The sequence below is a fragment of the Colletotrichum destructivum genome, chromosome 6 (assembly GCF_034447905.1).
Source record: "Colletotrichum destructivum chromosome 6, complete sequence".
Taxonomy (NCBI): domain Eukaryota; kingdom Fungi; phylum Ascomycota; class Sordariomycetes; order Glomerellales; family Glomerellaceae; genus Colletotrichum; species Colletotrichum destructivum.
Window position 1 is genome coordinate 801,139 of NC_085901.1, and position 14,551 is coordinate 815,689.

The following is a 14,551-nucleotide window of genomic DNA, read 5'->3' on the forward strand; positions in this document are numbered from 1 at the left end:
ACCATCCAGAAGAGACCCTATTTCCAATACCTGCCGAGGCAGATATGGGTCCACAGACACTTTAATTACAGGGGACACAACCACCCATGTCCCACCTGGTTAATACCAGCCCCTGTCCACTGTGGGGATCGTCATTAGGCATCGGCTTTCGGATGCTGTGGCGTCTTGGCGGGTGATCCTGGGCCTAGGCAGCATCGAAATGATACACACGAATGTTACTTGAGCCACATCCTGCATCCTGCGGGTGTACGATGAATTTCACTAGGTATTTTGTGCCTCCAAGATGAGAGGCTATGGAGTTGAACATGGAGGTTCTCCACAAAGAGAAAACTCAAAAAACGTTACGATGCCGACGGCGTGAGAGAACGTGTCTCTTCCCCCCAAAGTCCACGAATCTCCAAATACCCATGCCATAGTACCCACTCAGGTCCACAGCTTCTCCCTCAGATCCTCCGGCACCGCCTGTCTGTTGCTCGTCAAGTCAAAGACCCGAATGGACCCCGATCCTCGCTCGAAAACCGCGGCGCTGTGCCGTCCCTCGTTCCCCCGGACCGCCGTCCGCAGCTCGCCGAGCACGGTCGCCAGCTTCCTCAGCGCCGTCTGTTGTTTTGTCTCCCAGTCGGCGAAGTGGGCCGCCGCGTCGGTGATCTTGACGTCGTGAAAATTGCCGTCCGCGTGGTGGCCGACGATGAGCCAGTGAGTCCGGCCGAACCAGAGCTGCGGCATGCGCCAGCTGAGGGGGCGGACCTTGGCAGCCGACTTGATTTCCGCCGTGGTCGACTGAGACATCGCCCTTGCTTCTTCATACGTCGTCTCGACCTGCAAATCCCGGACTCCATTCTTCGTCGCTGGCTCTGGGGTCTGAACAGACAGCTTCTCCATGGCGAGGTCGAGCGCGTCCAGCTCCTTCGACGCTGCAGGCTCATCGTTCGGGTCAAAGCTTGCGTCGACTTCGAATTGTACCGCGCATTTCAGGGCTCCGAGAGAGTATCGCAGCGTGCGGTGGTGTCCGTGGCTCTCTGTAAGATTCGAGGGGAACGCTGTGGACACCTTCTCAAAGTTTCTGCCCCAGCCGCACGATCCGTCAGCGAAGCCTTCAGTAAGCTCCTCGCACCGCTCAATGATGAGGGTATTGCGAACCAAGTGAAGGTGAAGACGGAAGCTTTCCTGGGACCGTGGAGAGCAGAAGTCGAGCAGCTTCCGGAGGCTGTTGCGGTTCGTCACGATGTCGATGTCGTCGAAGGACATGTCCTGGTTCATGGAGGCCGCCGCGCGGAACATGGGCTCGAAAGGGTGCTGCGGCATCAACGAGGTGTTCTGGTCGATGAAGTAAGTCCCCTTATCAGGCGAGATCGTCATTGGGAGGGTCACGCCCTGCCAGATGGCTGCGTGTCCTGTTTCCACCGTCAGTTCCAGACGACTTAAAGATAAGAAGCTGAATCGATTTACCCGGAACCCTGATTCTCGCCGGCTTCCCCTCCTGCCAGTTGTAGCTGCAAAGAAGCTGGTATCCGGCCCTGCTGCTGACTCCTGTGGCCGAAGGCAGGATTGTTGTTTGGGTGATGGTGTAGATGGACTCGGCTGGGTTGCGGACATCTTTCCACAGCCAAGCATTCTTTGACGCATTGGCATTACGCGGAAAGCGCTGAGGAGTTTGCCTAGTTTGTGTCGCGGCACTCGAGGTCCCGACGTTCGGTGAGGAAGAGGTCATACTGGATGGCGGCCGGCCGGGAGCGCGTCCTCCGGTGGCTCGGTGCGTGTCAGTTTGATGCTGCGTCAGCGCCGCTTCTGAGCCGAATCTGCGACCACACGCGCAGGGAAAAATCGTGGTATTGTGTTGGATATGTTGGGGGAGGGGGAATCTCTGGTTATTGTAGGGTTTGGTGCTGGCGAGTTGAGGGGTTTTTCCCAAGGCAGCAGCTAGCCAGGCGACCAGAAGAAGAAGAAGAAGGAGGAGAAGAAGAAGAAGAAGGAGAAGAAGAAGAAGAAGGAGAAGAAGAAGAAGAAGGAGAAGAAGAAGGAGAAGGTAGGCAAGTCAAGGCCAAGAAATGCCTGCCTGCCTGTCCCTTGGCCTTGGAGTAGCCTATTGGGTTAGATGCATGGGATTCATTCCATTGGCCACCTGCAACAATGACCTCATGGGGAGTGAAATGGCAGCTTCTCGTTCTGTTAGCCCTGCCTCTGGTATTAGCTGTTGAGGATGGCTACTAACATTCATATTCTAGCTAAAGAGCTTAAGCTGTCGTAAGATGGGTTCATACAAAGACAAAAAAAGAATGCTTTTGATTATACAAACAGCTTGTGATGTTTAAGATATGCCGATTATTAATAATGCCAACAATGCTTGCCATGTATTGACCAAATCAAAGACACCAGAATTCAAAGCTTGCTATAGAAATAGCCCAAAGGTCCATTAAGCTCCTCCTCCTGTCAAAGACAACGTGTCAGCCCCCTCCTCTATGATGACGCTGTCTTCTCAATCTCACTGACACCGGCCTCGGCTTCCTTCTCCGACAACTTGTCGTCATGATGCGCTCCTCGCGTCAACCCGGCAACTTCCGTCTTGCGGAACTTCCTCGCCGGCAGGTGCTGCTCGAACAGGACCTCGAGCTCGCCGTAGGTGCGGCCCCTGGGCTCCGGCAGGCGGAACCAGGTCCAGACAAAGCAGATGAAGCAGCTGGCGGCCCAGAAGAGGCCGCTCTTGGCACCCCAGTTCCACGCCGATGGATTGAGCATTAGTGGCGTCAGGATGTTGGTGACGATGCCCGTGATATTGTACAGGTTGCGCGCCAGCACCACCGTCTTGGTCCGGAGCCGCGTCGAGCTGAGCTCCGAGACGAGCGAGTAGCACACGGGGCCGACGGTGCAGTCGTAGAAGAAGGTGTAGACGAGCAGCAGGCTGCCGATGGCCCACTGCGCGGCGACGTTTTCCCTGCCGGCGAAGGAGACGAAGCCGATGGTGGCGAGGACGGCGCACATGATGGCCTGGCCCGTGAGGTAGAGCGTCCGCCGACCAAAGTGCTGCATCAGGAACCATGAGAAGACGGTACCGATGGCGCCGATGGCGTACTGGCCCAGGGACATGCTGAACGAGTTCTCCTTGGCCATGCCGGCCTGCTGGTAGAAGTAGGTCGAGTACCCCATAAAGGTCGAACCGCAGAGCGTCTGGATGGCCCAGACACAGCAGACGATCTCGGTGCGGCGCAGGTCGATGCCCTTGAAGCAGTCGCCGTACGTCGTGCCGCTCTGGGCCGCCTTCTCGAGCTCGTTGGTGTGGACCATCATCGAGACCGTCTCGTCCGGGTTGAAGCCCTGCTGCTGTTGGTTGCGGCTCGTCAGCCGCAGGAGCGAGGCCTTGGCGTCCTCGAGGCGCTCCTTGCGGACGAGCCACCACGGAGACTCGGGGGCGAAAAAGATGCCGATGATGAGGGGGACGGGCCACATCCACTGCAGCGCGAAGGGGATTTTGTAGCCCCATTCGTCGGTGCGCTGAATCATTGCCCGGAGGACGCCGCTGGCGATGAGCTGGCCCATGACCCAGCAGAGGTTGACGTAGGTTGTCTGTTGGTTGGGGGAAGGGAGGGTCAGCTCGTTAGCATATGTACACCCACTCACTTGCCTTCAGGCCGAGAGTCGCGGGAAAAACTTACAAGGTACGCCCGCAGATGGGTGGGACAGACCTCGGAGGCGTAGGTGACGGTCAAGGTCTGGAAGATGCCCCAGGGAATACCGATGAGGATCTCTCCGATCAGGAGCTGGACGAGTGACTCGGAGAAGAAGATAATGAAGACAAAGGCCGTGACGGCGATGAGGCCGCCGATCATGGTCTTGCGGTAGCCGAAGCGCTCGGCGATGATGCCGTTGAGGAATAGGCCGGTGATCTCGCCGACGAGGGCGCCGTTGCTGAGGCCGGCCTGCCAGGCGGCCGTCAGCTCGTAGGAGCCGTTGGGCTGGCGCTCGCCGAACTTGCGCTGGAAGACGTCGTAGGCGTAGAGGTTGCCGATGAGCGTCTTGTCGAAGCCCTCCATGATGACGGCGGTGCTGAAGAAGAGCGACCAGAAGACGGCCTTGGGATACAGCCGGATGGACTGCATGAGGCCCATGCCGAGCTCGGCCTCGGTCGCGTTGGCGGCCTCGGTGGCCAGGCCGGCGGCGTCGACGTCGGCCATGGACATGCGCCGCGTGACCTCGGGGTCCATCTCGACGGCGGCGGGAGCCGCCTTGGGCTCGGATGAGCTGAAGAGCACCATAATGTCGCGGGTTGTTGCGTCGTTCACTCGGATTATGCCAGAGAAGCAAGAAACCGATGTGCCCAGAGGAAGGTGGCGGACTCGAACTCGATCCTATTTGAAAGGCCTCGAGCTGGTTGTTCAAAAAAAAAAAACTTTGATCTGAAGGAGAGAGAGAGAGGCAAGAGACGTTCCGGCTCAGGTCGATCTCGATCCAGTGAGCGTGCTGCTTCTGCTGCTGATGATGAAGTCAAGTCCAGACGGGATAACCAGGCATCTTATATTCCTCTCTGTCCAACGCAATCAACCCGATGCCTCTCACGCCAAGGGACTGACTGATGGCGATGCTTCCCTTAGGAGGAGGCAAGGTAGTCGTTCGGGGGGGCGCGGCCTCTCACTGGCTCGCTCAAATTCGATTCCTGGAGTGGCGGGAGGAGAAACGTGTATGATGTCGACCTCATGGAGCTCAATGCAAGAACATGAACCCCCAACAAGCAAACGAGAAGAATCCTCTTGGAACCACCAATCCACGCATGGAAATCCGGGACTAGGGACGCGCTACGCTCCACTCGCTCGGCGACCCATCAGCCCGCGCGGGGAAAGGCAGCGGCTTCTAGGGATGGGTGGATGGGTGGATGGATGGATGGATGGTCTGGGGTTGATGTGTACTGTTGGCTGTGACGGAGCGTGAGGAGTACGTACGTACGTAGTAGTGTGGTGTACGGGGGTGTTTTGTGTTTATGGTCGTGTGTGTGTACACGATGTATGGGTTGCAGTTGGGTTGGTTGATGATGGGACAAATGTCTCGAACAGTTCTTGTTGGATGATGGATCACACGTACAGGTACTAAGGGGAAAAGATGGAGAAAAAGGGGGAGTAGGGGGCGAGGAAGACAAGGAAGCCCACACACCTTTTACCCCCAGACTTGACAGTAATTCGCCTCATTCAAGTGAAAATTCCCCCCCAGAAGACCTGACCCGAGAAGAAGAAGATGAGGAAGAAAAACTCAAAATCCAGATGAGCAACAGCAGCAATCTGAGACCAAACACAGCAGGAAAATGGGCCAGGCCGTGTGCCGGCGACACCGCGTCCATCCCTGCGCCATGTGGCGTGTGCTGTACCCTACGGCCTCCCCTTTTAGGTTGACGAGCCTTTCCCACCAGGGGGAAGACTGCACACTAGAAGCTCTGCTAGGCCCGTCATCCATGGAAGCGCCGAATCACGGCAGAGAGAACCTTCGGTGGTTCCACCCACCGGCAATTGCAGCGAAGGTTTCTGCGAGCTTTCAGAGGCGTTATTGGCCAATGGGGGGGGGGGGGGGGTGAGCCTGACGTCGCTGAGACTGGGACCCCCGGCTCTCCCCCCCTGGTCACACTTACTTACAATACTCACTAACGAGATGGTTGCAGATGGGACGGTTGATGCGTGTGGTGGTGGGTGTTCTGGGGTTGCCGTTGGCTGTTCTCGTTGGTTCACTGCTTTCTCCATGTCTGGCGGGGGGGTTGGGGGCTGAAAATGGAACAGAGACCACAGTGACACATGCTTACTTGAAGACGCGGGGAGATCAACCTTCTTCCAATAGATGACGGCTTTGTGACTCTGGGAACCGCGTCGGGCCCAGCCTTGCTCTACCTGTACTTGGTCGCCACAGAAGCCCATTGCGGAAACCAATACCATCGTAAGGGTTCTTGTTCTCCCCCTCCTTCTCCTGGCGGAGACTCCGCAACGTCTCTTCAGATGGTGCAGAATCTCGACGCGGGGGACGACGACATAATTACAGCGATTGGTCGTTATTCTCGCACATTGCAACGAGTTCGTCCGTCTGCGCGGGTGTTGCTTTGGCGATAGTCTGGAGAAACGACACCGCCCCGAGGATGGACGCCGCCTTCGACATGGCCCCAGACTCGACGGGTTCCAGGTCGGCGAAACTCAAAAGGCCTTGGACGCGTTTGGCCCATCACGAGCGGGCAGAAACCCCTCGAGGAGGAGGAGGAGGAGGAGGAGGAGGAGTTTGGGGTATGCTGCCCGATTATGTCGGCGTGATGTCGGCCGCAACACCTGGGCATTCGCGGTGATATTGGAAACTCTGCTGCAGAGCCTTCCCATGGGGCGTTGAACCTAAGAGGATGGTTCAAAGGGGTGGGAACGAGTCAACCCGGAGAACTCCCCTTTCCCAGCCGCCATGCTTTCATCACTGTTCCCGGTGGTGTCCTGCTCTTCCCCGCACTCTTTTCTGATCCCCAGACTCCAAACTGCAGACGTGGGGCATGCTGGCCATGCCGCATGGCTGTCCACCACCGTCCAGCCCCCCAGCGCGGGAAGACAACCCACAGGCCCCGTCTTGTTCCCGTCCGCTGCCGTACCCGCCCCGGAGCATGCGCTGTGCGCGTGACCGCCAAGATCTGTCTCGTTGCCGGATCTCTGTGACACGAGCGGAAAGAAGAGCCCCGAAGGCCTCTGCCCCAACGATGCAACTTGCGCGAGAGTCGTGGTACGGCCGACACACGGTCACACAGAAGACATGCGAAGCCAAGTCCCAGGACCCTGAGTTCAGTCAGCACATTCTGCAAAAGTGATACATGCCGCCGCCACCAAGGTCCTAGAGGAATTGGGAACAGATTCCTCTTCTTCTTGGGGCAGAATGCGAGCTGGTATAAGCCTGGTTGACATACCAGGCGGCGTGCTCGGCGCGCCTGGTCGTCTGGCGCCGGAAAGGATCCACAACGCCGGGACGTGTTCTCCGGCTCACCAGTTCTCGCTCGATCGTTGAAGTTTCATTCCAACTGGACCACAATACCACTGCGAGCGAGAGCAAGCAAATGAAACAAGAGAAGGATGTCTATTGCTGAGGCATTTTCTTCTTTTTCTTTCCATAATCAATCCTCCGCGACTCGACGAGTTAACGAAAAGACTTTCTTGATGTTATCGTCTTATGTGACTCGTGACATTCTCGACAAGTGTCTTTCTTCATGAAGTTTAATGGAGGTCATGTAACTGATCTGACTCTGTGAACTCCAACTGTTCGTGACATTCCAGCCTTTTAGGGAAGAAGCCTCTTTGCAAAATGAACGCTTACGAGACTGCCAGCTCTTCGGATTCTGTCTTCGGGGATAAGCACAAGGCTGACAGGTTCTTCTGCTTTTGTGTATGCGGAAGCTCGACCTTTTCGTATTCGTGTTTATAGCCACCCGGCCGTGGGGCACATACCCAACCAACGTATCCCCTTATCAGTTCGAAAACTGGGTCTCTCTCGCTGGTTCCGACCCGTCAAGAATCAAGGGAACGAATGAAGTACGCTGGTTTGGCATAAGCGTCTTTGCTGATGCTGAGCCGGGGTTGGGATCTAGAAGAAATCAACGGGATCTATGGAGGCCCATAAGCGTTTGACGGTTGCGCAGACCTGAATCTGTGGATCCACGCGGGTTAGGATATTTCGTGATCATTTCGCGTTCCCATAAAACTTCCCGTTTCGGTGGCGTTGACGAATCACGACGCACCATAGGCTCGAGGGAAATCCTACGCACACGGCCTCTCAGCGCATTCGTATTCGGGTCTGGCCAGAATCGAAGGGCCTTATCACGTATTCGGTTTGATGGCAGGAGCTCAGAGAAGAACAACGACATCGAGCTTGGTTACAGTTTGTTCATATTGGTATTTCTATAAGAGGATGAGGGCAGACTCACAGAAAATAAAAAAGATCAAAAACTACAACAATAACCCAATTCTCCTCATCTTTGACCGTCTTGTCCGAACCAACGCCTCCAAATTCGTGCCGCCAAATCCGAGCTTTCTCATTCTACTCAACATCAGTCAAAATCATTCATCACGATGGTTGGAACTATTCCTGAGGAGGGGCAAATGCTCCTTGCTCGCGACGCCACGTTCGAGAAGATCCTTCACAAGGGCACCTCCAAGACTGTCGGCATGTCAGCAATGCTGAAGAAGGATCACGAGGCACAGAAAGCGGCCACGGACGAGTACTTCAGACACTGGGACAACAAGAGCGCACAGAAGGAAACAAAGGAGGACAGAGATGTAAATGTTTTCTGCTTGCAAGTCTGTGGTTCATCAACTGACACACCTCCCTTCCACAGGCCCGGACAGCGGATTATGCGTCCTTGACAAGACAGTATGTGTTTGGAACACGATTGGACGAGTCCATAACTAACCGTTCCGATTACTAGGTACTACAACCTTGCCACCGACTTTTACGAATATGGCTTCGGCCAGAGCTTCCACTTCAGCCGCGCCGCGCCCGGCGAGTCGTTCAAACAGAGCATCACACGACATGAACACTACCTTGCCCACGTCATCGATATCAAGAAGGACATGAAGGTGTTGGATGTCGGATGTGGCGTCGGCGGACCGGCTAGAGAGATTGCCAAGTTCACGGGTGCCTACGTCACCGGCCTCAACATCAACGAGTACCAGGTGGAACGCGCCAGTAGATACGCGCTAAAGGAGAAGATGGACAAGCAGGTTCAGTTTGTCCAAGCAGACTTCATGGTACGACTGAGAAACCCCATGTATCCTCTACGAGCTCCCGGCTAACAGCAGACGACTGCCAGAACATCCCCTTCGAAGACAACACCTTCGACGCAGTGTATGCCATCGAGGCCACCGTCCACGCGCCCTCCCTCGAGGCTGTATACTCTGAAATTTTCCGCGTCCTCAAGCCCGGCGGCGTCTTTGGCGTCTACGAATGGGTCATGACGGAGAACTACGACGACAACGACCTCCGGCAGCGCAAGATCCGCATCGAGATCGAGCAGGGTGACGGCATCGCCAACATGGTCAAGGTCACGGAGGCGCTGCGCGCGTTCGAGGCCGCCGGCTTCGACATTCTCGAGCACGAGGACATGGCGGAGCGGCCGGACCCGATCCCGTGGTACTGGCCGCTTGACGCCGGCAGCTGGAGGCACGCGCAGACGATGGGCGACCTGATGTACACGTTCCGCATGACGGGCCTCGGGCGGGCCGTCACGCACGGCTTCCTCGGGCTCATGGAGACGCTGAGGCTTGCGCCGCCGGGCATGATGAAGATGTCGGACAGCCTGGGCGTTGCCGCCGACGCGCTGGTGCTGGGAGCCAAGGAAAAGATCTTCACTCCGATGTATCTCATGGTGGGCCGAAAGCCTGTTCAAAAGGAGTAATATCTGTATACCTACCTGCCTTTATTTAGACATTTAGTGCTCTACTATAACGCATTTACCTCTTAGAGTAGATTTAAAAGTTTCATTTTATGAAAAAAAAAAAAAAAAAGAAAGCCAGTCACACAGACAGTGTCAATGAAAAAAAAAAACCCCCCGATAGACAGAGCATACCTGCTGACTGACATCTGCAGATGAAAAAGCAAAAAAGATGGACGATCAGGGAATCGAACCCTGGACCTACCGCATGCTAAGCGGTCATTATACCACTAAACCAATCGCCCATGTGGATGATCTAGCCCGGACTTGAACCGGAGACCTTCAGTGTGCCCAACTCGAAGAGACGACTCGACGGGATGTTAGACTGACGTGATAACCAACTACACCACCAGACCATATGATTTGTTGTTGTACGACGTCAAAATTGTGCAATATGATCCTTCAGGGTGGAATGACAGCGCTGTGAAGCGAGGGGATCCAGCCCTTGTGGGGCATATCCGGAAACGACGTGCTAGGGATGCTTCTCAATGGCACGTGATCCGGCCCGTCAATAACCCGTTCCGCAAACAGAAGGGTGAAGAGGGTGTCGGGTCATCCCCCCTCCTCTGAATCCACACACCCACCACACCACACACCATACCCACACACGAGGTAGAGCAATGGCAACCTGTCGCCGCTGCCGATCCGAAGTCACAGCGCCCAACGAGACGTAGTGCGACCGCTGTGACGTCCAGTACTGCTCCAAGAGCTGCGAGAACCTCCACTGGAAAAAGCACAAGAACTCCTGCGCCAAGAACCGCCCCAAGCCCGGCGGCGGCGACGGAGCCTCCGGCGGGGGCGCCCGTACCTCTCCTTCCGGGCCCGCCAAGCTGTCGCCGTCCCGCGGGTTCGATGAGGCTGTGCCGGACCCATTCACTCGGCTCGACAAGAACAAGTTCCTGCACGACCGCCCCGAGGTCGACACCTACCGTCTCCGCATGGAGGACAACGCCCTCATCGAAGGCAAAGCGACGCCCAGATCCCTTTACGAGCCCGGCGTGTTGGACGCCGCCGATGGTTTCCGGGCATTCCTCGACAAGGTCAAGGGGAAGCCGCGCCTGCTGCCGCCGTGAGGGAGAGAGGAGAAGCAGGCCGAGTGTGAGGCGCTCGGCGGCGAGGGGGCGAGAGGTGGTACAGCCTGCGGGCCAAGGTGACCAAGGCCAGCGTGATCCAGCACTATGGCGACGAGCTCTTCCCTATGCAGCTGCGCATGATGGGGGAGGCCATCTATGGCTCGACTCCCGGCGGTGGTAACCGCTCGATGATGAGGCGTATGTTTGCTGAAAGAGAGGCTGGTACCTCGCAGTACCAGCACGTCGCCCACATCGACACTTCGGGCCGCTAGGCCCGTTCCCTTCCGGTGTGGGGTTGCTGATTGTTTGATAACCAAATCCTGCCACTACGATTGACGCACGATGTACGGATGACGAAGAAGATGATGATGATGAGCGAAGCCTGGCCAGGAGGAAAAAATGACAGTTGTTTTACCTGTAAGTAGCCAAGGATTGAAATGCTCCCCCTATAGGAACGGCCTCAATTACATGCGCCGTGAGCCATTCTTGGTTTATGCAACGGGTTGAAGTTTGTGCTCTGGCGCAGGTAGATCCGGCTGGAAGGTTCAGATGACGAAACAGTCCACGCCCATACGCCCATGGTGAGTGTTTATCAATCTAAAGCCTGTCTCAAGGTAATCCTCCTCACTTTCCCTCTCTCTCGGGGTAAAGGAGAGGCCACAGAAAAGACAATTTCGGTGAAGAACTGGCAAGGGTATCTGTGGGCGGTCTACGGAAAGTTGGGACTTGAAGCCCGCCCCCGAGATGGACAAGCACGAGAATGGATCGACTCCAGTCGCATTACCACTCGACAACGTGGTTCACGGAAGAACCCAAAGGGTTCTCCGCGTGGCTTGCGGGCTCGAGTGGGAACTGGGCCTGGAAGAGGACCAATCCAGACAGGGGGACCTCGAGGGGGTAGCACAAGCGGGATCGAGGTGGTGACTTAATCTATCCCACGGGCTGCTGTGGTTCTGTGCCTCGCAGCGAGCTGCAAACCGCCCGCACTAACACGGGTGCGCCATCTGAGAGTGCGGAGAATGTGTACTGAGCCCTGAAATCACACATTACTTTGATGGACGGCCTTTGCTATGTCATTGACAGCTTAGTCAAGTATCCCGAGGAACTTGTGTGAATTCTCTTCCACTATCATCATAAGTCTCTGGCCCTGCAACAGTTGTCGTTGACATTGGGCTTCGAGTCTCTGCTTGACTTCCGGGTATGAACACCAGACCCATGAGCTTATTACCACTGGCCCAACCATCATCGACCATCATCAGGTCATGGACCCATCCCATCTACCCCAACCTGCAGTCGGGGAGAGTACGCTTGACCCACAAAGGCAGGCCGAGGGTCACCTTCGAAGTGACCCTGACCCCTCCACCTCCAAGCCCATACTGATATCCTGCAATAAAACCTGCGGCGCACGCGGAATTCTCGACCATCTCGCTTCCAACTGCACCAACAAGAAGCGTTTCTTGGCTGCGACCATCACTGCGTAACCCCCCCAAAAAGACGGCGAATCTACGATCTGGGGCCAAACGTCTTCCTTGGCCCGTGCCATTTCCCCCGTCGGCCAGCCAGCGATCCGGACTGTGGAATTTCCACCACTGAAAGCAGTGCGTTCCCCCATTAGCCGGCTCTTGGCGCAGTAAGCCGGAGCGGCGACATGGCTGGGCCAAGGGTCCCGACCCGGCGGGTTGGACGGCTGTCATTGGCGATGGCCTCGTGCGAGAGCGCAGGACAGGGTTCTCCGCATGGAGCCATTGGGATTCAGCATGACGTGAAAAATAAAATAATCACAGAGCTGAAGGCCCTGTGACTTGGAGGTGGTTGAAGCAACGAAGCTCAGCTCGAGCGAGGTCGGAATGCCGTTTTCTCGGGTGACCATGTGTTACGGCATTGTACTGGTTGACCGTTGACGTGTATAAGTAGTTCCCATCTGGCTGCCATGTAAATGGATGGCTTCGTCTCGTGGACCATCCTGACTCCCTTCTCTCTCTCTCTCTCTCTCTCTCTCTCTCTCTGGTGATCATTACTCCCACCGGAATCTCATATCCCCCTCCTCCCTTGGCCCTGTTTGGTTCTTCTTGTAGCAAGCAGCCTTCACCATGAGAATCAACGCCCCTGCCCTCCTCTGCGCCTTCGCGAGCCTGGCCACAGCCAACCCTCTCGACTGGCTCGGCATCGCCTCCTGGGATGTCGAGGGCTTCGCTAAAGATAACCCCATCGGCAAGACCACCGGCGGCAAGGGCGGCCCGACCGTGACCGTCACGAGCGTCCCCGAGCTCCAGACGGCCGTCGTCGGCAGCGACCCCAAGACCATCGTCCTCAAGGGCGAGTTCGCCCTGCCTGCGCGCCTCAACATCGGCTCCAACAAGAGCCTCATCGGCTTCAAGAACACGGCGCATATCACCGGCAAGGGCCTGAACGTGTACAACGCCACCAACGTGATCGTGCAGAACCTCAAGATCAGCTTCATCTTGGACAACGACTGCATCACCATCCGCAACTCTACCCGGGTTTGGGTTGACCACAACGAGTTCACCTCGGATATCTCCCAGGGTCCTGACTTATACGTATGTCTTCTGATGACTCTTCTCTCTCTTGGTAGACCATCATCGGGGGGGGGGTGTGTGATCTCAATGCTAACTCCCAGAAAACAGGACGGTCAGGTTGACATCATCCGCGCCTCGGACTGGATCACGGTCTCGTGGAACTACTTCCACGACCACTGGAAGTCCTCTCTCGTCGGCAACGATCCCACCTTCCGCGCCCTTGACTCGGGCCACCTCCACGTCAGCTACCACCACAACCACTGGAAGAACATGGGCACCCGCGGCCCCGCCGGCCGCTTCGGCACCCAGCACATCTACAACAATCTCTACGAGGACTTCCTCTACCAGGCCATCCACTCCCGCTCCGACAACCAGGTCCTCGTCGAGGGCAACGTGTTCCGCGGCAAGACGCGCGAGGCCCTGAGCACGTACGGCCTCGTCATCCCCGAGGACTCCCCCAACACCTGCGTGTGCGGCGATGAGGAGCTGGACGGGTTCGCCAACCTGGGCTCTCGTACGTCGCTTACCCCATTATTGTTGAGGATTGCATGGAGAACAGCGCTAACATTGCAACAGCCAACGACTGGGGTCGAGCTGGTGTCAACATTACCCAGAAGGGCACCTTTTACAAGGCCCCGTACAAGTTCAAGCTGACCCCTCTCCCCCTTCTTGCTCCGATCATCAAGCTTGGTGCCGGTGTGGGCCGCGTCTAATTTCACGTCGGAACATACAACAACAGAGTAGTAAGATTAGTCCTGCATGGTTTGGTCTGTTATATTTGAATCTCTAGTAATTCATAATTCGTGACTTGTCACCCATCTTGGACCATTTCTTTCTCGTGGTCTTCACTTGCCATGTCGTCGAGTGCTAAAACCAGTGTAAGTTATGGTTGCAATCAACAACCTTGGCAGGGCCAGCCAAGAACGTCGGAGAAATTTCTCGACTGTCACCACATGGCATCTTGGCATAAACAACTTAAAATACCATCGCCTGCTGCCAAGGAAGCCACCGCTCAGTCAAAAATGCATTCTCCATCGTCCAGTTGCTGGGACGAGCTATGCTGGACACTCCAGGACGTGTTTGGGGTCATGTTGCTTGTCTCCATGGACTCCTTTTTTATTTATTTCTTTCTTCCTTTTGTGAAGTCGACGGGCAAGCAGAATTACTGTGGCAGTTCTTCAATATATTTCTACAGCAATTCTCACTGGCTAGGAAAATCAAACCTGCGTGCAGACCTGTGTGACGGGTGGAGGAGAGATGGACATCTGCGTCCTCTAGCCAACTTGAACCGTCAAATACTTTGACTGGTGAAGGCCGTCCCTACAGGTCAGTGCCCCGTTGGAGATACCCATTTCACATCGGCAAAATACTCTAATTGTACTGGGCCAGGATCGGCTAGAGACGAATGCCATCGCATGTATTGGGATGGAATCCGTCCTGTCTGAGGGCGTCATACCAGCCGCGGGATCAGTGCAACGTTATCGGACGGAAAAGTGTCTGACTTCAAACGCCAAAATATACTC

At 56.0% G+C, this 14,551-nt stretch overlaps 4 protein-coding genes across 4 annotated transcripts; 2 read left to right on the forward strand and 2 right to left on the reverse strand.

Annotated features, from left to right (window-relative positions):
* Positions 1–246: 246 nt before the first annotated feature.
* CDEST_09423 (uncharacterized protein) lies at positions 247–2,112 on the reverse strand. The gene is made up of 2 exons (XM_062925582.1): positions 1,450–2,112; positions 247–1,394 (listed from the first exon to the last, which is right to left on the reverse strand). Exons 1-2 carry the CDS (start codon positions 1,709–1,711, stop codon positions 424–426), a joined length of 1,233 nt encoding a protein of 410 aa, XP_062781633.1. The 5' UTR covers positions 1,712–2,112; the 3' UTR covers positions 247–423.
* Position 2,113: 1 nt separating this feature from the next.
* On the reverse strand, positions 2,114–5,252 carry CDEST_09424 (Putative major facilitator, sugar transporter, major facilitator superfamily). Its single transcript, XM_062925583.1, has 2 exons — positions 3,651–5,252; positions 2,114–3,561 (listed from the first exon to the last, which is right to left on the reverse strand). The coding sequence occupies exons 1-2, from the start codon at positions 4,248–4,250 to the stop codon at positions 2,458–2,460; spliced, it is 1,704 nt and encodes a 567-aa protein (XP_062781634.1). The 5' UTR covers positions 4,251–5,252; the 3' UTR covers positions 2,114–2,457.
* Positions 5,253–7,936: 2,684 nt separating this feature from the next.
* CDEST_09425 (Putative methyltransferase type 11, sterol methyltransferase) lies at positions 7,937–9,476 on the forward strand. Its single transcript, XM_062925584.1, has 4 exons — positions 7,937–8,264; positions 8,324–8,358; positions 8,414–8,735; positions 8,798–9,476. Exons 1-4 carry the CDS (start codon positions 8,058–8,060, stop codon positions 9,380–9,382), a joined length of 1,149 nt encoding a protein of 382 aa, XP_062781635.1. The 5' UTR covers positions 7,937–8,057; the 3' UTR covers positions 9,383–9,476.
* Positions 9,477–12,581: 3,105 nt separating this feature from the next.
* Positions 12,582–13,846, forward strand: CDEST_09426 (Putative pectate lyase, pectin lyase/virulence factor; the record flags this gene model as incomplete). The annotated part of the gene is made up of 3 exons (XM_062925585.1): positions 12,582–13,049; positions 13,137–13,542; positions 13,605–13,846. The coding sequence occupies 3 exons, from the start codon at positions 12,582–12,584 to the stop codon at positions 13,739–13,741; spliced, it is 1,011 nt and encodes a 336-aa protein (XP_062781636.1). The 3' UTR covers positions 13,742–13,846.
* Between the last annotated feature and the right edge of the window lie 705 nt (positions 13,847–14,551).